This window comes from Melospiza georgiana, chromosome 4, assembly GCF_028018845.1.
Source record: "Melospiza georgiana isolate bMelGeo1 chromosome 4, bMelGeo1.pri, whole genome shotgun sequence".
NCBI classification, from domain to species: domain Eukaryota; kingdom Metazoa; phylum Chordata; class Aves; order Passeriformes; family Passerellidae; genus Melospiza; species Melospiza georgiana.
Genome location: NC_080433.1, coordinates 21,224,550 through 21,248,477, shown reverse-complemented (window position 1 = coordinate 21,248,477; position 23,928 = coordinate 21,224,550). Strand labels below are relative to the sequence as shown.

The following is a 23,928-nucleotide window of genomic DNA, read 5'->3' as shown; positions in this document are numbered from 1 at the left end:
GTGCCTTTACTCCAGACACTTCTAGAACAGCTTTACCAGTGGATGATTTTTTCCCTCTTCACTTTTTTTTGAAGCTTAGTCTGTAGTTCTGAAACTTTGGTTCTCCCCACTTTTATAGTCAAATCTCATTAGACACAACTATCTATAACTGAGGGATGAGCTCATCCTTCCCTTTGACAGAGGAAGGCAAAAACCACACCAGGCTGGTACATAAGGTCAGGAAAAATAAAATACATGTCTTTTGAGTATCATTATGCATTGGAGCAGACTCATATGGAACACAAGAAATTCTCTTCCAGAAGTTTTTAAATCAAGACTAGATCCTTTTCTCAAACCAGGCTTTGACCAAAAGATGCATTACTGAAGGAAATTGGATGAAGTTTAGTTGCTTCTGTTATGGAAAGGGTCAGATAAGATGATACTAATGGCCTTTTCCAGCTTTAGAATTGCTGAGTCCTTCATAGAATGAGAAAGAGAGTGAATCTTAAGTACTTTATTATTTTAAATTAACCTCTCTTGCATAACGTGGCACTATATTTTCTCCTGCATTACCTGATGAAATTTTTCCTTCCTGAAAATAAATAAGGAAGTATGTCAGCTTCTCACAGACTCTCTAAAATGAATAATGCACCACTCAAAGGGATCTGTTTTCTGTTTATTTTTGGCCCAAAAATGATTAGGACCTCTTAAAGAATTTTTAGAAATATCCCATTTTTGCAAAGTAGACATTATTTTCTGACAGCAGAATTTGAGGGCAGATAGTAATTTCTCTGGATGTGTGTCACTGACATTTTGAATGTTTGCCCCTTGCTATGAGATAAGCAGCATAATATTAATTTCATATTTCAGTGAAGAAGTAAACATTTAAAAGCCTGTGAAGGATGAATGGCACCATCACAGAGCTGTAACACAACTCTATGGGTAATTTCATCTTTCCAGCTACTCCTCTGAAGCAACCTGAGGAGGTATTTCATATTAGACCTGATGGTTTGGGGGTGGGCAAGCTCCAAGAGAGGCATTGAAAGGTTACAGCACTCAACATGGAAAATGCTGCAGGGCCCTGACTGCTGCCCAGGGAGGGAATGAACACAACACACCTTCCCACTCCTCACTGTCCCTGTGGCTGTGCTCTCACCAGCATTATAAAAGGTTCAGGTTGGACACCAGGAAGAATTTTATCATTGAAAAGTTGGTCAGGCATTGCAAGGAGCTGTCCAGGGAGATGGTGGAGTCCTCATCCCTGGAGGTGTTCAAGAAATGACTGGATGTGGCACTCAGTGCTCCGGTTTAGTTGGAAACTGGGGATGGGTCAGAGGTTGGACTCAGATCTCAGAGGTCTTTTCCAACCTGAATGAGTCCGTGATTCCATTAAAAAAAATCATCATTAGTTCAGATAATTCCGTGTTTTGGTCTTCAAAGTCCTTCTTTTTGGGCACCTTTATTATATTTTTACATTTAATCTGTCAGAGGTTATGATCCTTTCTATTGCACGTGCCTTCAGCTTTTGTACTTCTTCCTCCTGCCCTTCCTTGCTCTGCTGCTGAACAAAGCTGGCTGTCTTCTGCCCTTTCCTCAAGCCTTTCTGCAAAGACACTAAATTACTGGCCTGGCACTCCTCAGCAACCTCCATCCAGCTTGCAGGAACTTAATTCTCACAGTTGCCCCTTTTAAATCCTTTAAAATGGTTTTTCATTCTTATATGGTTCCTCTTTCTGGAGCTGAGCACATCTGTAATGGATATTTGGCCTCTGTAAATGCTGTGCACTGCTCAGGTCTGAGCCAAGGGCTGGGGCTTCTCTTTTGAGCTCCTTGAAATGAAAGTATTTAAAAATTCAGTCCCAGGAAGGGAATGTAACCAGTGTGCATTGAGGGAAAAGTACTGAGCCATTGCCTCTGAAATTGCAGATGACAAACCAGTCTGTTTGTCCTGGCACGTGCAAGGTCACTGTTTGTGCACGGCAGCTTGTCTTGTAATCACACTGAGATGTTCCAGCCTGGGAAAGCTTCCTTGAGGGGACAGGTTGGTTAAGTGGCTGATATTCTCCAGAAAATCAGGCACAAACCCTTCTCTCCAGCTGCAGTTCACAGGCTGGCAGGAATAACACACATGTAAGGAAGTCAGCTCAGTGTCTTATCAGCCCGATAAAGCAAAAGGAAATAAATGACTTTTGTTGTATCCTCATAATTTCCCTGAAACACAGGAGTAGATTCTGGAATGATGGGAAAGGGTGGCTCTTATCAGAAAGAATGACTGTGCATTTATCAGTACAATAAACATGTGGCCATGTTTATTATGCTGATACTATACACCAACCCACTTCTGTTCCTGCCTCCTGTACCTAAGGATAGAAGGGAGGCTGAGGATGCAGTCTTACCTTCAGACCCACACAGGAAAGTGCCATATCCAATTTCAACATTCTCTCTAAAAATTCAGATCCTGAAGGATCAAGATCAAAACCCCAAGCTCTCAGAGTGCCTGTCATGAATGTGCCAAGTTTGACTGGAAACATGCCAACCTTGTATCAAACAAGTCTGGACCTTCTTTACATAAAATTCCTGTCTAATCCAGAAGAGCTTTTGTGTAGGGATGGCTTTGGGTGTGTTTGCATACATCCAGGGAAGGGAGCAAACCTTAAGTGAAGCCCAGTGTAGTGTTAACTTGGACAGGGAAATTTTCAGGGCAACTGATCAGGTGGGGAAATGATGCAAAAATGTAAACTGAAAGTACAGACAGCAGTTGCTTAAGGATCTGTTGCAGCAGCAAAACTGTCCCATTTACTAACATTTCCAGGTCTGTGTGAGGGAATTCAGCTTCAGTATTCTTACCTGGCTCCCATGGAGCTGCCACTGTCAGGGGAATTGTCAGGTGCTCACTCCATAGGGGTGGGTGCACAGGGATTCTTTCACTCAGTAAATATGAAATCTCAATTTCATAGCTTCAAACAGAAGGAAAAACCATTCAAGTCAAGTTGAATGTTCCCCTTGACTTCTAAACATTCTTGGAAGCCTCACAAGTTTCCATGTTAAACTCAGAAGGATTCCTTGTGGTGATGGGCACAGATGCTCCAGGTTTCTTGGCTCCAATTTCAGATGAACAAATCTAGCAAACAAAGAGTAAGCTAAAAGAGAAACAACTTGAGCTGAAGCAAGCCAGAAATTGTTGTGGCAACATCAGGCTGAGGTAACTGATGTAATTTAACTTATTCCTATGCACCATCTTCCTCCTCACTTGAAGAGAGAAGCTCTTTAATGACAAGATCCAGGCAGCTTCATTGGGAACTGGCAAAGGGGGCAAGCACGGCTGCACAGGGAAATTCCATCTGCTGAGCAGTCTCCCACAGTCCCACAAAACCTACACAAAGTTACATTTACCTTTCTGATGCTGCTCTCCTGACTTTAATAGAGCTGCCTCAATAACAGCAGGATTGTTAAATAATTCTTTCCAAGGCTGGAATATGCAGAGCACCAAGAGAACCAGCTCAGGAAAACTCAGGGCTGGGTGGAAATGATTGGCTAATGGATGCTTGTTCAGGGACTCTTGTGACAGCTTGATACCGACTTTAAAAGCAAAGAATGAAAATGAATTTATAACTGGTAAGCAGAGAAAGGGCTTAAAAACCTGTCTGGGTTTTACCCACGTGGCTGCTCTTAGTCAAGGATTCCTAGGAGGAAAAGCACGAGGTCAAGTGGTGGCTCAACCCCACTTATCTGCAGGACAGTGACAAATGAAGGGCTGGATGGAAAATCACTTGTGACATGTGCAGACTTTTCCACAGCTAGTCTGAAACTTTACATTTAACTGGTTTGGAGCATAGGGAATGAAGATGGAGCAGTGAATAATAATGTATGCTTCAGTGACTTTCCCATAACACTGCAATAACAAATAGGTAATAAAAATGTCACAGACACTGACAAAATACAGACTATCCTGTTCCTTTGTTGTGTTTTTGTCCCTAAATATAACTCAATATTGTGGCCATGATCTTTGCTTAATGGTGACCTTCAAGCTTAAAAACAAATTGGCTTTGTGGCTATATAAACACACACAAAGGCACTCTGCTTTCTGACAGCAGAAGTGAAAATCCATTTCCCCCATAGGCTTTCTTGCTCAGAAATAATAAGAATGAAGTATGAAATGTTTTGGCTTTCCTAAGACATTTATGGGAACTGTCAGAAATACTGTTTTCCTAGCTTCTCACTGAAGCAGTTAGGGAATCACATCTTTAGCACATCTTTAATCCCAAATTGTTACATTGTTTATTTTCAGTTACTGCCTTTTTTTTTCCCCAGTGTAAACCATAGTGTAGAGCCTGAATTAGCCAGCCTTTTCCTTAGTCCTATTGTTTACCTCTTTAACCTGTGGCAGACAGAATTAATAGAATTCAGGAATTTTTTGATCCTCAAAGTGTCCCCTCTCTCTCTGGTCCTTTGGTCCTTTTAATTCTCTTTCCTGCCCCTTCTTTGTCTTTTCCAGCCTCCTTCTCTGGTAACTTAAAACTACTTCAGGATACAAACCAATGTGTGTGCTATGGAGGAAAAAAAATTCTTTAGCTCTTTGACTATGAATAATATTGAAGAGTTTTTTTTATTTCAAAGGCTTGAAACACAGCAAAAGCTAAAAAAAAAAAAAAAAAAATAGGTGGGAAAAAACAATCAGAGTTTGCCAATGGGGTGGCTCTCCTTCCTCCCACAGGAAAAGAAAAAAAAATCCTGCAATGGTTTTTCCAAGATTTTTGGTTTTAATATGATTTTATACCAGGAAAAAACTAGTATGATTAATGTCTAAAAAAAGGAAGATAAAGAGATTGGTTAAGGAACCTTCAAGGCAAACAGTGGTTATCACTGTAGGCCCCGGACAAGATATTCTTGGGGAGGGCTGATGGGAAAGGCAATTTAGCCTTTGACTTCCTCAAGGCTGGGATTTAACCCCGAAGGGAAGGAAAAAGATGTGAAAACCTTCCCTTGGGCTGCACTGCAAGTATGTCTCAGCTCTTCCTTTGGGCAGGAGCAGCCAAAGGTTAGAGCCAGCTCTGGCAGAGATTTTGGGAGCCTGACAGCACTCCCAAAAAGCAGATGCTGTCCTGAAGGCAAAGAACTCTGAGCTGCACCACTGAGCAAGTGAAGAGAGCAGGAAAAGGAGCATTGGCATAGGAGGCTCCATAAGGAGACTTTGCTCCTTCAACAGAAATCAGTCCTGATGGGAGCAGCATTTTCAGGATTACTCTGAGATGTCAGTGAATCCCCAGAAGGCTCCTTGGCATCTCTGCTGGAACTGGGATGTGACCCATGGGCACAGCCTTTCTGTACCTTCTTTCCAGAAGGCTTAATTAACTCCAGCAGGATTTGTAGGAATCCTGAGGATTTTCTCCAGGAGCACAAAAGCTCTGACAAACACCTGGAGCTTCTGACAGCTGTATCATTATCTCACCTTCTTTGTGAAGCCGGGAATAAAAGAAAAATCTTTTGTGCTGTATGTGTTACTTCCCTACACTGCACTTTTAAGCCACTCAGGCTGAAAATTTAGGTTTCTTTTCTATGCTCTTATTCTGAAAATTGCAGGTATTGGTGTTCACCTCTGGCTTCAACTCTTATGGATACAGGTCTTCTGTGCATGGTTAATCATGTGTACTTCTGTGAAATAGATTTTGCAGTGCTGCTTCTTTCCCTCAGTGATACTAAGAGTGGATATTTTCCAGAACTGTTGTGCCACCATTGCTACATGATGCTGCCTAGATTAGTTTTGAAAACACAACCACAGATGCCGCTACAGATTTCAGACTTTTATCATGTGCAGGGTCAGCCAAACAGGAGTTTTCCATGTAAGGAAATCCTCTTGAGAGGCTGTCTTTCCCAACTCTAGTTTGGAATCCAAATCCTAGAGTTAAAAGAGTTTTTGAAGTCCCACCCCAAGTACATGTAAGCACGAGGCAGCTTTTTCTCCAAGCAACTCCTCTCCTGATCATCACCAGCCAGATTTCCAGGCTGCTCCCTGGGGATGCAGCAGGACTATCAGGAAGCCCTTGCTGTTGTTTGGTGCAAGCTCCACAGCATATTTCAGAAGGGGCTTCTGAGGCCGTGCTTCTGAGAGCTCTGTACCTCCAGAGGAAGTGTGAGTAAATATTTAAAGATGCAGTCAGTCTGCTTGAAGGGCAGAGTTCACTCCAGATGGGCTCCTAGAGCAGAAGAGAGAGATTCAAGAACTTGAGAAGGTTTTTAACAAGCTCCAGCCATGGATGACTGCAACTATTCAGATCTAACAATTCAGTTTGATCATATTTCTAGCTCTGATAAGACATTTTTTGTAAATATAAAACATTGTGCCCATTGAGCTCCAGCTTCATTTTAGAAAGTGACTGAACAATTTCCTGGACAAAGAGACATAGAACTGAAAAAAAATAAAACAAGCACTTGACAAAACCAAGAAGTGATAAAAATGCCTCAAAGTAAATACAAAATTATGGTCCTTTTTCCATGAAGCATCATTTATATAACACCATTTATCACATCTATATAACAACAGTGTTTAAACTATGACTGTTCATTCTGTATAACTACATGAAACAGCCCTTCAGAGGTTTTTTTCCCCAGCAGATTCAAGCCATGAAATGCTAGGAACCTTGCAAGCTGTTTCTCTCAGGGCCTGTTCCCACTGTGGAGCAGGCACTCAGTGTTGGTGCGATCCCGCAGTGGGCACTGCAGGGATCTGAGCTCCCTGCTGCAGGAAGTGAGTAACTCACTTTGACTTCAGTGCTGCTTACTCATATCCTGTGAGAAGATGAGTGGGAAGGGGGGAAACACACAAGGACAGAAGAATCCAAGAAGAGAGAGACTGTGGTGGGAGGGAGATGCACTGACAAACAGAGAAGCCTCAGTCACTAGTGGTCCTCATTTCGTGGCACAATCTAGAGATTGTCTTACCACACAAGTGGTAAGACACTAAGATGATCCCTAATCATTATAATTTCCTTGTGTTTATTTTTACAGTTCATCTTTCAGTCACACATAGAAGAAAATGAAAATGTTAAATGCAGGTGCAAGTTTGTGTTCAGAGACAAACATTGTACGTGTGTGGGGTGGCTATGCACATATTTATATGCACAAGATATAGGATTGGGTTTGGATATTTAGGGGTAAAGCTGGAAAACATGCTTAGGAGTTAAAGCCTTACTGCATGCACTACTCCAATTATCAACCCTGATTTGCCTTTGCTTTATGGATCAGATCCAGGAACAATTGTGTGTAATACTTGACAGAAGAGCCCTTACTGTGTGCAGTAAGGTGTCACTTGGGAGTCTAGAGGGCACTTGACAGCTAGATTCAGGCTTGTCCAGTGCCCAGTCCAGGTACGGAAATGCTGGGTTATAGAAATGGCCACCAGCCTTGGACCAGTGGTGACAGGAGCACAGCAGCTGCCTTTGAGGGGACAGGAACCATCTGTGTTTCTGTAGCATTCATTCTCCCCTCCAGCAGAGCCATGAAGGGGTGCAGCCAAAGCTGAGGGAAAGCTGGCTGCACTAAAGGCAGGCTTGGATCCACTTTCCCCTGTCATTGGTGGATGCTAGGGTCTGGCATTTGGGTTCAAGCTGGTGTTTTACTGCATAGGCTGCCCAGGCCAATAAACAGAGCTGGCTACAGCAGCCCCAGCTGACACCGGCATTCTCAGTGTATATAGCTGGGATTGGATTGATTTAATCCCTTGCTTGGATCATTAATTTCTGCACTAAGTCTGAGGCCAGACAGGGAGCATGATGAGAAGCTGATCCATTGCTTCCCAGCAGAGGCAGCTCAGGATGTGCACAGCTCAGAGAGAATGGTATAGTACCAACAGGCCAGGCTGTGCACACGTTAAGTGCTGAATCAGGCTCAGAAAGAAGGCCAAGTCTAATGCACTGTACTTAAAATGCTCCCTGAAAGGTTTTGGAACCCTCCAACATCAGTGGAGATCGTGTTCCAAAGAAATGGGTTCAAAAGAGGTCAGGACAGGTTTATTTTTATATTGTGAAAAAGCCAGAGGCACTTAAAAGGTTCAGCAAACTGCTTGTCTGCCATTAAGGAGACCTGCAGTGCCACTGGGAAATACTGTGCCTAAAATCACAGGGGGACAGAGCTTCCAAGGGGAACAGTGCTGCTGGTTTAAATCACTGTGCCCCCACAGCCCACTGCACACACAGTGTCCATCCTGGCTGGGAGGGAACCATGAGCTCACAGAAACATCCACCTTCACAAGTAAAAGTATTTATAAGGGAGAAGAAAAATTAGGAAGGATGTGAAGAAATGAGTAAAGACAAAAATTATTCTTCTCCTCTCCTCTCCTCTCCTCTCCTCTCCTCTCCTCTCCTCTCCTCTCCTCTCCTCTCCTCTCCTCTCCTCTCCTCTCCTCTCCTCTCCTCTCCTCTCCTCTCCTCTCCTCTCCTCTCCTCTCCTCTCCTCTCCTCTCCTCTCCTCTCCTCTCCTCTCCTCTCCTCTCCTCTCCTCTCCTCTCCTCTCCTCTCCTCTCCTCTCCTCTCCTCTCCTCTCCTCTCCTCTCCTCTCCTCTCCTCTCCTCTCCTCTCCTCCCCTCCTTTGGCACAGATTTCCCTTCTCCTGTCCCTGACAACAGGCATGACAAAGCCCATGGCTGAGATGTTCCTGATCTCCTCTGTTCCTGATAACAGCTTCTCTCTCCTGAGACAGCAGCTCAGTTTTTCTGGAGGAAGCACTGCTCCCACAGCAGCATGAAGGGGTTTGGGGCAGCAGAGCCAGCTGTGAGGCTGCTGGGTTTTGGGAGGACAGCTGTGCCAGGTCCTTGAAGGCATAGAGCCTTTGAGGGAGCCCAGGGAAGTGACTGGAAAGAGGTGCCACAGGAGTCTGGCAGACACAGACAGCACCTGCCAGGCAAAAATGGGATGTGAAAAGCTTTGCAAAGTGGATGATGTAGGAAATGCTGGGTTGAGGGGCAGCATCCATGGGATCAAGCTGGTGAATCCAGCTGCCTTGGCTCCAACTCAGTGTAAAGGCAGAGCAGGTGATGGGTCAAGGAGACCAGATGCAGAAATAGTAAATTAACAATTGTGTGATGCCTGCAGTATGTTATGTTTATCATCTGTTAGTGAATTACTGTCCTCCCTCTTTCTGTCTCCCATCTTCTGACACTTGGAATCATTTTGCTGTACTGACATAGCTCAGTTTAGAATAATCATCTGTATTTCTCATGAGTCTGGAAATGGAGTCTGGCTCCAGGGACAGTGGGACAAGCACATAATTCACTGGCCAGAAGCAGAGGTACCAAAGACTCCTCTGTACTGACACCCACTCTGGTTCTCAGGTGGCACATGACAAGCCCTAGGGAGGACAAATTGTTGAAGTCTGATATGGTGACCTCAGTACCCAATAACAAAACATTGTGCACAATGTTCACCTTTTGCTGTCTATTACCTGTCCTATATTTCCTTTAATCAGCCACCAAATCTGGCTAGCTGTGTCTGGGGGCTTCCTGGTTAAAGTCTGTTCCAGGAATATTTAGGTCAAGCCAGCTTACCCTTAAGAGAGGCATGAATTGCATCCCTCTGAATGCTGTGCCTGTGGAGTGAATCTGAGAACTCCCTGAAGTCTCTCAAATGGGATTATTCTTCTCTCTGCTCAGCACCTGAAGCTGGTTTTAACATTGATATGCCAGAGCAGGTATGTCCAAACATGTGATAAGTAAACACAGCAGACATGGGAATGAGGTATGTCTGCAAAATCCCTGTGCCATGCCCTCTCCAAAAGGACATCAAAGAAAATGTGATCAGTGAGAAATATGTGGTCAGCTTAACCAATAACACAGACTGAACTATTCAACCTTCTTTATAAAGGCAAACTTGTGGGCAGCTCTGGTGGGATGACATTTTCCTTGAGTGACATCACTCTACAGTAATTTCATAAAAATACTGTGATGAAACATGCAAGGAGGAAAGTATCCTGGCCTTTCCAGACACCTGTGAGTCATCCTAGACTGCTTTTTCTACCTCCAAATAGAGACAGTTAGAAAAGGTTGTTTTCTGAAAGCTGTAGCAGTGACAGAGGCATTACTACAAAGAGTAGTTAAAGCACATTATTGATATATTCTGGATCTCTAAACCTTTCAGGCAATCAGGGTATTCCCCCCCCCCCCCCCCCCCCAACTTATACCCATTTCACAAAGTTTATTTATTGCAAATCCCCATCCTTTGCAGTATTAAGGCATGCAAGCTTAAAACACCTGATTAAATGGTTTCCTGGGTTTGGAGCATTATTATGCTCCAAAATGTGGCACCTCACTGGCTGCATGGGGAGAAAATCAGCCTCAGACAGGAAACTCTACAAATACAGCTTTCATGTTGAAGTGTCATGTCCAGAGGACACTGTGGCTTTGGTCATCGTTGTGCATGTGGCCCTGGTGACAAAGGGACACACCTCCCCTTTAAGCTGCTGTTGAATTACAGCAGGTCCTAGTCTTTCCCTGGTCTTTTATCCTGCCAGACTGCAGGCACAGCTGGAGTGTGGTGGGCACACAGATCTGTCTGCACTGTGGAATGTGACTGATTTGTCTTTTGAGTAAATTGCCCCATCCTTGCCCCTCACACACACATTTGCCACCCTCCCAGGTAACTTTGTCCCCAGCTGATGCCACCTCATCTGGTGGCCAGCATGGAATGGAGCAGTTCTGTGGTTCTTTGGGTAGATCTCCTTAAAGCTGCTCAAAGAGGGACACAAAGGAAATCCTTTCCTACTGCTCCAAGGCAAAATGCTGGGTTTGGATGGACAAACAGTAACACCTGTCCCTCCATACAGTGTATCGGTGCAATTTATTATTGCAATAATAAAAACTTGTGCACAATGCTCACCTTTTGTTTTCTACTAACTCCTCTTTGTTTATTCAGTTTAATTAGCCACCAAATCTAGCTGTTCTAGGGACTTCCTGTCTCAAGTGTCTGTTCCAGGAGTATGTAGGTCAAGCCAGACTTCCTTTAAAAGAGGCATGAATTGTATCCCTCTGAAAGCTGTGCCCATGGAGTGAATCTGAGAACTCCCTCAAGTGGGATTTTATTCATCTCCATGCTCAGCACCTGAAGCTATTCAACCTGGGGTTACAGACTGTTCTGGAATGGTGAATCTTTGCATCCCTTTTCCACTTTTACTCCGTGTCTGTGTGCAAAGACTGGAGGCTGTGACTCCCCCCTCCTCCCACTAGAACATGGACCACATCCATGCATTCTCAATCCATCTGTCTGGATGAATGACAATGTGAGTAATTCCAGGCAAGGTGGAACATTTTTGAGAGAAAAGCCTGACATTGAATCTAGTGTTTGACAGAATGGTGTGTGGGTATCCCTTGAAAACTGTGAACAAACATGACCACAGACAGTTCAAACAGAGACTCTTTGTTCTCTACAGCTGTGCTCTTCTAGACTAAGAGACTGACCTGAAGATGTGCTCTCAAAGGACTGAGCTGAAGATTTTGAAAGAAAGGAATCCATCCAGGTGGTCACAAGGGAGAGTGCCTCCTCATAACCAATTTTGGACACTTCTCTCCTCAGCACAAGGTTAAGGAGGGTTAAAAAACCAGAACAATGCATTTCTGGCAAGTGCAGCAGCTGCCTCTATTGTGTCTGGTCGAGAGTTCCTGAGTACGTCAGGATTATGAATCATAAGCAAAAAAGGGAATTCAAAGTTGTGCAGTGCAATGTCTCCTCACAAGCGTTCCAGTGCAGTCCTGCACTCTCATTTCTGGGAAATCCCATCCCCTTTGACCTCAGTGGGGCAGAGTAATAAATCTCTGCTAACACCAGAGATCAGGTTTTGTGCGTGTGCTGGTCGGAATTCACGTAACAAGGTCTGAACACAGGATGAAAGTGGAAGGGGCTGCCAGAGGGGGGCAAAACCTGCTGCACAGCACCACGTGGTGTTTAGTTCCAAGAATCCAGTGCTACAACCCAAACACAGCAACCACACCACCATGGCCCAGGAGCCACCAATACTGGAAAACCACAGGAAGTGAGCACAGATAATCAAGGGTACAGGTAAGGTGCCCATTCCCCGCAGGAGTAAGAGATGAAGCGCTTGAATCTAAGAAATAATCCAGTTCTATGCCATGAAGAGGCAACAGAGAATTTTAACAATCCCTGTCACTAAGGTTGGGGCTGATGTTTTTTTGAAAAGCAGTAAGTCACAATGGCTTGGACTGAACACAGGTGACTCTGGAAAATGTACAGTTAACTGCCAAAATTCTGCTGTCACTCACTGTAAGATGGGGTGGACAGAAATGAACCACAAGTTCCCTTTAGGAGGAGAACAACAACTCGTTTACACTTTAACTTTGTTATTTCAGAAGTTACATTGTTGCAGCTTTATTCTGGCAGCCACCAAGCACAAAGAGCTGTGCAGGATATCTTGCTTTTGTGGTAAATATTATCACTTCATTTATAATCAGATTCATTTCTGACTCTGCTCCATAGAATTCTTCCTGATAGATTTTTTCTGAAATGAATGTTTTTTTTGCATTGTAGCCTACAATTTACTTTGTATTCCACAGCCCATCAAAGTCAGGCCTTCAGATGAGGTTAATTTCCACTGTTACACAACAGAAAATTAAATATGACCTAGTCATAAAGAACAAGTCACACAGTTCAGGATCACTGGCATCTACAGATGCTGAGCCATTTTGTTATATCATACAAGCTCATGACAACATATGTGAAGAGAAAATTGATCCCTCACTATCCAGCTACACCTGAGATTAAAACCCCTGCCTTTTATCTTGCCCCACCTCCTGAATTCCTTCTCCTGTTAAGCAGGTTGGCAGGGATTTATTACTCAATTACTTTTAATTGGTCAATTTCAGGTGGAAGGAACCACACATGTGCAAATGGATCCCAACTCATTCACCTGAAGCTGCTTCAAAATACCTGCAGAGGAAGCAGCCAAACACAATTGTTCTCTGCTGAAAAATACTAATGCCAGAGCAGATTTGCCCTTTGCATGCTTGAGCACACCAGAACAAGTCAGAGCTGCTCCTTCTGCCTCACTGGAGGATTTCACTCCCTCTCAGCACAAAAGCCAGCCTGTTGGAACCACAGGAAGGATTTCTCTTGCTATTGACCAACACCAGCAAGGGCAGATCCCACCCTGTGCTCCCCATGGATCTGTCTGGCACCTGAAAACCTCAGGCCCTATAGAGTGCCTGGGAATGTGAGTTCTCCCTTGCTAAAGTACTCAGCTTTGGGCTCTTGGATGCCAGAAGCAAGCTGGAACACTCCACCCAGATCTGCTTTAGGTACCTTTCCATAGCTGGCTCCCACAGCACAAATTAAAACCATGTAATTTGAACCAATTCCATTGTTTTATGTTCAACTCAGTGCCTTTTGGGGAAGAAGGACATCATGCATTCTTTAGTAATCAAATTTAGGTGTGACTTGGCTTCTCCATTGCTGAGGGTGAATGCACATCCATGCTGCAGCCCTAGCCCTGACTGACACTGTGGGGAGCAAGGAGGGACACCAGGACATCTGCTGAGAGGTGGCATTACATACTCACTCACTGCCCTTGAATCAATCCAAGATGTTTTTCTTCTTCTCTGCAGTGTTTCCCTTCCATGATTTTACACTGTGTCTCTGTAAATCCCACAGGAGCTGCACATGTTCTGCTTTGTGGTGTTGAGGACAGTCAGGATGCCTCCTTAGCTTCACACACACGTACCTGGGACCAGGGAAATACAGGATCTGCTTCCACTCCATCCATCACCATATGACAACAGCTGGATGATTCTGGTGGCTTTTCTGCAGCTGGACAAATTACTGCACTCTCACTGCACTGCCACACAGGGAAAGCTTCCTGGCAGCAGCCTACTGCTGATTTTAGACCACCACCAAGAGAAAACCTCCATTGCCAAAGCTGTGCCTTCAGTCCCAAATGCAGTAAACACCCAGGGTGCTCACTGGCACATCAAAACACTGCCCAGTTTTTGGAATGAATCCTTGCTTATATCGTTTGCTGACATGAGCATTCAAAATAAAATGGCAGGCTGATTGTTAGGAGAACCCACACTTTTTCTGATACCTCTGGAGAGAAAACAGAGAGAGGGAACAAGATTTTTTTTCTTTTCAGCAAGGTTTGTTAGGTTGGGAACAATTGTATCCTGACTGCCCTGACATTTTTCCTTCTATATCGACCTTCTTGAGTGCTGAAATAAAATCTGCCTTCCCCTGTCTTTCCCAGTGGAAGGTACCAAGCACATATACTGTTACTTCTGCCTATTCATCATCCTGCAATACCTGGAGAAAGCACCAAGAAACTCCTGCAGAAGCCCTATCTCCACAACCTCAAGTGTAAGGGCTCTCTTATTCTGAGCTCTTAGCTTCAAAGGTGTTGTGCTTCCTTTAATGAATGTGGCTTCTCTCTCTCAGGTCATAGCTTGAGAAAGCAATTGAGATTTTTTTGTAGCACTTGTGGAAAGTTAATGTGCATTTAATTGCTTTCCCACACAGCCATAGAATGGAGTACATTTTTTCCTGAAAGAAGGCTTTTATTCCAGTCTTCTCTTTTTAAGTGGGCAGGGTGGAGGAAGGATGTCTCAGAGCAAAATTACACAGTCCCTACTCAGCTACAAATTTCTACTTCACAAAATTATTCATTTAGGCCATCAGTGGAGTGTTTAAGAGGCTAAACCCCAGGACCCAAGAAATATTTACAGTAAGCAAATATCAAGTTAAAATGGTAAGTGGAAAACCATTTGCACTGTTGTGTTATACTTTTTTGAGCGTTAGGTACAAACAGAAATTCAAAAGAAACATGGTTCTGGTGTAAATAGCTGTAAAATAGACAATCCTTTGTGCTCAGAGCATGAGGTGAATGCGTTCAGCTGCTTGTCCATGTCGGGTGAGTAAGCAGCAGCAGCAAGAATATAAAATTCCTGGTCTAGCTACAGTGAACAAGCCTACAAGGCTTTCCAGGAAACAAAAATAAATATAAAACCTGCATCTAAGTGTACACAAACAGCATGCAGTCATTGTCAAGCTGCACTCCTTCAAAGCATGTGACACTAAAAACATTGAAACAGACAGAAGCTTCCTGAAGATCATTTCCACTGTGGATGCCACTTAAGGCAAGCACCTAAAACTGCGCTGACATACCTGAAATGTGAACATAAGCTGGCAAACTTTGTTTTCTGTGCTCTTTGTTGCTAGAACATGGGTTACAGGTAAAAAGTTACTGTCAGTCAATCAATAAAATGGTTTTAAGTCAATAAAAGTCATTCAAGCTTTCTTCCACAGATCTTAAATAAAAGCTAGAATAAAACTTTTTCTCTAGCCTCAGGTTTAATCCCTTAAAATTGTACTTTTGTTATTTCTTATGTAAGACTATATAACAAGTGATGTAAAACACAATTTCTTTCTGTAGAGGAGTCTGCCTTTGTCTAACAGTGAGTCAGCATCATCTGACAGATCAATTTTCTCTAAGTGTAGGATGTGGATTTTGCATATCACACTCTCCAAGGGCACCTGTTGGAAACTTGGGTCGCTACAGCGTGGAATTTCACACCACACATAAGGTCAACTCAGTGGCCTCCCAGCACACCACAAAGTCTCATCAATAGGAATGAGCTGATATGAGATACCTCAAGTTTTCTGCCCTCCAGATCTGCCTTTCTATAACAGGGACACAACATTCCTTAACACGTGGTTGGCTCTTTCTGAAGTTGTGCATGTCTCGTATCCACAGGATTAAGAGGAGGGACCTCAGGAGGAGTCTGATTCCACCTTCTGAGCGGAGGTCAGTCAGCTGTGAGGTCAGATGAGACTGGCCAGAGCTTTAAGCAGCCAAGTCTTGAAAAATCCCCCAGGATTTTCAGCTTCTCTGGGGACTGTGTTGCAAAATTTATTTGTCCCGATGTGGAAAACGCTTTTCCTTGTGACCAGTCTGAATCTGTGTTATTCCAATCTCTGTCTACCATCATTCTCCTTCTGCCAAGCACCACTGTCAACAGCCTGGTCCTGTCCTTTCATAAGCCCCCACAGGTGTGGGCAGGCAGCTGGTTAGGTGTCCCCAAAGCCATCCCACAGGCAGGCTGCTCTTAGGTGTCCCAAAGCTATTCCTGTTCCCAGCCTAGCTCCCTCAGCCTCTGCTCACAGGGGATGTGCTCCAGCCCATGCTGACCCTGGGGGCCCACACTGTTGGGAGTGTTCCAGGTGTGCTCCAACACGTGCTGAACACAGGAAAGTGATCACTTTCCTGACCTCCAGGCTGTGCTCCTCCTAACACAGCCCGGGATGCTGCTGGCCCGTTGTATTCCTGGGCCAGTGCTGGCTCATGCTCAGCCTGCTGTGTACCAAGGTCTGAGCTCCATCTGAGCAGAGGAGCTCTCCAGTCTGCCAGTCTCTCACCTGTATTGTTGAAAACTCCCCAAATCTTTTGATATCAAGTCTGTGGGAATGGCCAAGGCACTTTCCCCATGCCACACACAGCAGAAGCTCCCAGATCTTCCAAGATCATCTGCATTAGAAGCCAAGATTAACTCTATACAGATATTAAGGTAAAATAATGTCAATGCACTTTCCCCAGTACCTTTAAAAACAAGTGTACAAATTCCTCTGTACTCTTGTCTCTGAAAAAGAGAACAGCTGCTGCAAGGTGTTCCTTTCCTCCAAGCATGGTTGTTTATAGTAAGGACTACTAGGCTTTGATCAGTTGCTTATGTTTACTAAATTGATTCCAACATCTTTGCCAGTGGGCTGTATGGATTCCCAGCGTGAGATGCTCCTGCTCATTTCAAGTGGCTGAGATTGTTTTTCAATGGAATTTTCCATTATGCTCTGTACTATCTTTCTTCAAAGCACAATTTGTTCACTGGACAGTACTCCTTGTCCAACATAACATGCAGAACCATTGCTCAATACTTTTGTTTTCTTCCCACGTGCTCTGCCTCTATCAATTCTCTTGTCTCAACCTAAGTTTCCTTTCACAACTCTCTTGCAGGTAATCTCATACGTTTGTTACCAGCTGCTATGTCCACTTTGTTTTCCCCCCACTTCATCCCCCTCTCCCTGGTATTAAAATCTGGGAAGCAGCCAAGGCTTCTCAAGGAAGACACAATGTCACACAGGCTGGGAATGAGCAGAGGGAGCAGCCCTGGCTGAAGGACCTGGGGCTGCTGTGGGTGAGAGCTGGCCCTGCCCCAACCCAGAGCCCCCCTGTGCTGGGCTGCACCCAGAGCCCCCGGGCAGCAGGGCAGGGGGGATTCTGCCCCTGTGCCCCTCTCTGCTGAGCCCCCCTGCAGGGCTGCATCCAGCCCTGGGCCCAGCACAGCAAGGACAGGGAGCTGCTGGAGCCAGGCCAGAGCAGGGACACCAAGGGGAGCAGAGGGATGGAGCAGCTCTGCTGGGAGGAAAGGCTGAGGGAATTGGGATTGTTCAGCCTGGAGAGGAGAAGGCTTTGGGGTGACCTCACTGTGGCCTTGCAGTGCCTGAAGGGAGCCCACAGGAAAGATGGAGAGAGACTCTGGACAAGGGCCTGGAGTGACAGGACAAGGGGCAATGGCTTCACACTGACAGAGAGCAGGTTTAGATTGGATATGAAGAAAAAATTCTTCCCTGTGATGGTGCTGAGGCCCTGGAACAGGTTGCCCAGAGAAGCTGTGGCTGCTCCATCCCTGGCAGTGTCCAAAGCCAGGCTGGATAGGGCTCTGAGCAAGCTGGGGTAGTGGAAGGTGTCCAGCAGGGGGTTGGAATGAGACTAGCTTTAAGGTCCCATCTCATTCTATGATTCTCTGACTCCCAACCCCTTTCTAATGCAATGAAAGTAGGAAAAATTCTGCATGCCCAACAATTCTTGCCTGAGTACAAGCCGGTCACTACCAACACACAGTGTACTCTGAACAGAGATGTTCAAATCCCAATAGCAGCAGCTGGACAAATCAGCACATGATAAAGGGCAAAGGAATCCACATCTCCAGCCCCTATCTAATGCTTTGTCCATTAAACAGCTGTAGCAAATCAATGTTTACCCTATTTTCTTGTGTCAGATCCAACAGAAGATACACACTTTGCTGACCAAGCTGCAGACTGTGAAACAGCAGGTGAAAATCTACAATAGCTCAAGTGTTGAAATATCTAACATACTTATGATGAAACTTATTTATATCTCTGGTTAAGGTCTATTTCCAAGTGTGACCATTATTTGGTGCCTAAACAGCAACTAGAAGCAAGAGCTTCCACAGTGAGGCAGCATCAGGCTGCAGAAATAGAGCAGATTTCAGGAATAAAAGAATAGAAGGCTATGAAATGAGAACTGTGGTTCCTGAAGATGCACTGTCTCCCACAGTACCCCAGTTAACAAGTATGAGGCGATGCACATGTTAAGCTGTAAGAGGGAATCTGCTATGAAGACCAAATCCCTTTTCCAGCAACATATCTCAATTTAAGACATCTCAAAAAAAAAAAAATCTACAAAGCCCAAACTTTTCCCTCTTTTCAAGTCCATTAATTCAAAAAGAAAAAAAAAACCAACAAAAATTCACCACACCCTAATCCAAACCATCTTGAGAAGCACTAGATGTAGTTTTTCCAGAAAAAACCAAAAACCAGGCCCCAGGACTGACTTCAAATGAAAATCTGGCCTCTTAAGCCTCCCCAGGACATGGGCAAAATGAATCAAGGACAAGCTGCCATAGGCCTAGGGCTGTACTGTAGTCTGTTTACCCTCCAGTCTTTTTTTCCTTCTGCAGAATCTGATAGTACAAGAGTTCCACAACAGCAGATTAAATTTATGACTACAGATAAGCACATTTCATAAAATATTATTAAGCAATTAAACATCAGTCTCATTAAGTACTTACAGTTGTAGTATTTGTTACAGGTAGGAACACCTTTGTCATTTTTAATCCTTAAAAGACTGTGCTGTGCTACACTTGTTGCATGCTAAAGGCATTTTTGAATTGCTCTGATTTGTCTGGGTGCATTAGCAATATGTGTAACTTTCAAGTCAATGACAGTGTGGTCAATATATAGAGAAACAGGTGGTTTTGATCAGGAAATGAGCAGATGTTATGTAGCAGCAAACAACACCCTGCAATAACAAGGCTGGTAACTCAAAACAACAAAAAATGAGCAAGTTTATCCCCAAGTTCATGCTTTGAACACTACATTAGCTGCTGGTTTGGTGTTGGGTTTTTATTTCAAATATCATAAGAGACACTAGTATTTCTCTGGTCCTACAACAAAGAGCAGAAATTCACTGTGTGACTGAGTGTGTGAAGATAAATACACCTCTGTAGAGCACCTTGGGGACAACAGGAATCTTGCTGCTTATGATCACAGCATTCATACAGCAGCCACTGCTTACACCGAAAAGCAACTTTATGTAATAAGCTATCTTCAGTTTTCTCACTGCTGATTTTTATCCAGTCGTCCAATGCTTCCTCATCACTGCCTGCTTTAGAGGCACTCACCAGTTGCCAAGAAAATACAGAAAAGCAGTAAAAGCAGAGAAATAGCACAAGCAAGAGTGTCAGTGGCAACAATGGACTCAAAGGCTCATTACAAACAAGAAATGTCAATATCAGACACCTGCAGGTTTATTTCTTTGTAAATGCGATGCCAATGACAAGAACAATCACTCTGTAAACATCAGAGTTTACTTATCCTTTCCTATGCTCTGTCAAGGGTACTAAAGCAGCCAATCAACGTTACCAGTGCTGTTAATTAAAACATGACCATCACTGCATTCACAGCACTGACTCCAGGGAACTCTGGCCAACTCCTACGTGTCTGAGGCTTACAAAAAAAACATACCACGACCATAGTGGGATCAACTTATACAAATACTTGTAATAGGTAACAAATTCTATCGAAGTCATATTTGTGAACAGAAAGCTCGTTTTAAATCAAAGAAACATCAATCCACGCCGATCCGTAACGGAGCCCCTGCAGAAGCGTTTCTCACACAAAACCCGCAGCCGAGCTGCCCAACGCCGCCGCTCCCGCCGCGGAGCCGAGCGCGGGCACCCCGCGGGAGGGCCGGGCCAGCCCAGCCATTGCCGGGGCACCCAGAGGCGGTGCCGAGGCTCTCGGGCAGGGCCGCGCTGCCCCCTGGCGCTACGAGTCGGGCAGGGGCTGGCTGTGGGTGCCGCTGCGCGTCTTCAGCTGCGACTGGGCGATGTCGGCCAGGGCGCTCTGGATCTTCTCGAGCAGCACATCCCCGCGGTACACCACCTCCTCCAGCCGCGCCGCCGCCTCGTGGTTCTCCTCCTCCAGCCGGTGCAGGCTCGCAGCCTTCAAAGCAAAACCGGGATCATGCCCACAGATTTTTGGCTGTTTATGTATTTTTCATATATTTGTACCTCTGGATACTACTATCACATAGTCCTAGTATTCTTCCTACCGTTTCCATTTAGAACAATAAGCTAAACCTTCTAATGCATACTTGGAACTCTGTTCAGTCTTATTCTTATGAAGAAGCTTGACTGGGATGTTTTGTTTTCCAACCAGAATCTGGGAACACTCAAGAAATGGGGCAAAGAAGCCCCTGGAACAACTCCAATGGGGCAAAATGCAGGGAAAACTACCTAAGCAACTACTCTTCTAATTGGCAATATTTATTAGATATGCTAATTTGTTAAACTCACAAAATTGTAGAAATCTGATGCTGGCTGGCCCATGACCGTTGGGACACCTGGAAGCTTCCAATAAAGGCCTGCTTTTAATTCTACTATTTTAACACTCTTTTGATATCAGGCAACAGGGAAAAGCAAGGATCTTCAACAGAACCCCAAAGTGACTTTGCTACTCAAGGATACTGAGGAAACAGCTGGTGCTCCCTAAAAAGAAAAAGGTTCTCTTGTTTAATAGTTGACTGCAACTAATTCACGGATTAGAGCAGAATTTGTACTGTCAACTTCACCAGAAGGGAACTCACAAGGGGCAGGTAAATTGTGCTGAGCATTCATCTAGCAGCTCCTTTTATAATTTAAGACAAGACTCAGATCTGAAACACACACCAAGACAACTTTAGTATAAACAACTTTTTTCTAGTTTCTAATTAACCAAGTATTATCTACCACTTCTCAACTAAACCTATAGTGCATATTTGAGAGTGTTTCAAGCATCTTCATAACCATTTCTTTGAAGACTATCAGAATATTTAACACCGCACCAAATTAAAGAAGAGAAAATAAAAAAACTGGAATCCAAGTGATGGAATCCAAGCTAATTTATCTTAAAATCTCACCAGACAGAAAGTATCAGAAATTTTTGTGACATGAAGTTCTTCATTAAGACAGCAAGAAACTGTTGAAGTATCACCTCTAAGGAAAGCATATCCCTATGGATCACCAGCTCCTCCTTCTGGAGCACCCTGCTTTGCCCACACCAGCTGCCACTTTGATCAGACCCTGCTCAGTCACGGAATAAACTGAAATTTGTCTGCAGCAGGCATTCTATCTTCAGCTATTAAAAATGCACTTATAGGAAATTATGCTAGTGTTGACGAGGCCAATTAGGATGTTCAGCAATTACTGTGACTAGAAAAGTTCCCAAATTTCACCTCCTCTGTTTAAAACCAAACGCGATGCCACTGCCAAATCATTTCTCTTTGGCCCATTCGCTGTCAATCTTCTGTAAAACACTTTTGAATGGTTACAGAATATCAATGCAGGTTTAAAGCTTCTAGAGGAACTTAAAGGTGGTCATCAGGTTTGTATTCTACATACTTTATGCATTCCAAAAAGAAAACAATTGATGGAAATCCAGCCATTAAGAGTCATTAAAAAAAAGATGGTTTTAATAGGTAAAATCTGTGAAACAATAGGAAAAAAAAATAAAAACCAAGTTTGACTGGTTCAAAGGAAGACTCCTTGTTATTAAAAAGTGATGGAATTATTTTGTGACAGAGCTGAAGAACTCAAAGGACACCCTGCAAACTCTTTAGCCAGAAACAAAGCTGAAGAGCAAAGGACTTCCATGGTGCTGGTTAGGTGGCTACAAAATGAAATGTAAGAAAATATGAATTATTGCACAAGGGGAAAAAAAAGAATAAAACAATGCACAAAGCATCAGTACTGTTATATTTGTTCTGTTAATATCTGAAAAAAAAAAAGGGTGAGCAGTTTCCAGTATAGTGGTGGCGTGATAAAACCACCTTTTTTTTTTTTTACATTGCAACAGAAAATTAGGTCTAAAATATTGTTACTGATTATAATCTTATTTGGAACTAGATGCAAGTTCAGTATTTCCACTAAGTCTACAAAGTACTCACAGGCTACCCTCATGAAAAATTCAGATTTGTACTTAAATAATTTTTCAGTGATGCCATGGTTTAGTGATGAAAGAATGCGTTTTAAAAAAAGGAGGAAGTTTGCCTTCAGGAGCGTTCTGATACTGGAATTAGGAAAACTCCTACCTGCAAAGCTGCTGTGGATTCTTCACTGGGCAGGGAATCTATGAGAACATCGATATCCTTGGCAGTGCGAGCGATCAGAGCTGCGAACAGCTGGGCATACTCTGCACAAAACACAGCACAACTCAGGCAATCACTCAGGGAATTACGAGAAGCAAGCACAACTCTGCTGTCACGATGCTAAGCAGAAAGTGCAGCCGACATCCATAGACGATTTAACCTCCACCAGCTAAGGGGGAATTATTTGCCGAGGCCGCATTTTGCATTCCCGAGCGCACTGCCCCGGCGCACGTTCGTGTGCAGGGGATGCGGGGAGCCGGACTCACCCTCCGTGGGGTTCACGGGCTGATCCTTGTTTATGGCCGTCTGGATGTTGCTGAAGGAGGCCGGCGGGCCGCACTGCTGCAGCACCCCGATGGCGTTACAGAACTGGTCCGCGAGCTGCCGGCACCAATTAACACGGCGTTAATCACCCTGCCCCACCGCTACAGCCGCGCTGCACAGCCGGGACAGCCGGCTCCCGGCGCACCCGCTCCCGCCCAGCATCCCGGCCGTGTGGAGGGAGCGCACCGCACACCCGCGGCCATTCCCCCGGTCGAGGGGCTGCGGGCGAGGATCGCATCACCGCGTCCCCGCATAGGCGGCGCAGCCCGTGCCGTGCCCCGCGGCCCCGAGCGAGCGGAAGCAGCGGCCCGAAAATGGAATGTGAGAAATGCCTCACCGAGTTGACGGCGTCCTGCAGCTGGGTAAGCCGGTCCGCCATGGCCTCGCCTCAGTCTCCCCGCCGTCGCCGCCCCTGAGGCGCGGGCCCGCGGGGCGCGCGCGCCCCCTGGCGGCCGGGAGGAACGGTTGGGGGGCAGCGGGGAGACCCCGCCCGCAGCGGGGCTGGGCCGGCCTCAGCACCCTGCCCGGGGCCGCGCTGGAGTCACCGGCCCTCAGGGTGTGCAAGGAAAGGCTGGACTTGGCACTCTGTGCCACGGTCTGCTTGGCACGGCGGTGTTCAGTCACCGGTTGAACTTGATGATCTCAGAAGTCTTTTCCTACCTAAGCGATTCTGTTATTGCCATGGCCTGAGCAGCTTTTGCTGTGCAGCAGTCGCTCTGATCCCAGCTGAAGGCTGCAGCAGCGCTCGGGTGCTCCATTCCAGCCCCGATCTGAGCGGGGAAAAGCCAGAGTGTAGTGCTCCCAACAAGCCAAATCAGAGACAGCATCCGGCCTCCAAGCCCAGGGGTTGGACAATAAATGCAATTTGTGCCAGTCGGTTTGTACCCATCTTTCTTATCTCTGACAGCTGGGTAAAACGCCAACCTTCTCGCAGGTGGACCTTAGAGCTCATCTCTTTCCAAACTCCCGCCACTGGCAGGGACACTTTCCACTATCCCAGGTTGCTCAGAGCAACCATGCAACCCGGCCTTGGATACTTCCAGGGATGAGGGAGCCACAGCTTCCCTGTGCCAGGGCCTTGCCACCCTCACAGGGAAGAATTTCTTCTAATATCCAATCTAAACCTCAGTTTGAAGCCATTTCTGTTATCCTGTCACG

General features: G+C 45.0%; 1 protein-coding gene across 1 annotated transcript; it reads right to left on the bottom strand.

Moving 5' to 3' along the window:
- Window positions 1-18,665: 18,665 nt before the first annotated feature.
- Window positions 18,666-23,201, bottom strand: MED21 (mediator complex subunit 21). Its single transcript, XM_058022492.1, has 4 exons — window positions 23,108-23,201; window positions 22,713-22,827; window positions 22,390-22,490; window positions 18,666-20,264 (listed from the first exon to the last, which is right to left on the bottom strand). Exons 1-4 carry the CDS (start codon window positions 23,147-23,149, stop codon window positions 20,088-20,090), a joined length of 435 nt encoding a protein of 144 aa, XP_057878475.1. The 5' UTR covers window positions 23,150-23,201; the 3' UTR covers window positions 18,666-20,087.
- Window positions 23,202-23,928: the final 727 nt, after the last annotated feature.

Bases quoted from the DNA above. Each gene is read 5' to 3' on its own strand.
- MED21 (XM_058022492.1), bottom strand. From the start codon at position 23,149: ATGGCGGACCGGCTTACCCAGCTGCAGGACGCCGTCAACTCG. The intron at 22,491-22,712 runs GTGAGTCCGGCT...TGTTTTGTGCAG, and splicing joins GCCCGTGAACCCCACGGAGG to AGTATGCCCAGCTGTTCGCA. The intron at 20,265-22,389 runs GTAGGAGTTTTC...TTTGCTTTGAAG, and splicing joins AATCCACAGCAGCTTTGCAG to GCTGCGAGCCTGCACCGGCT.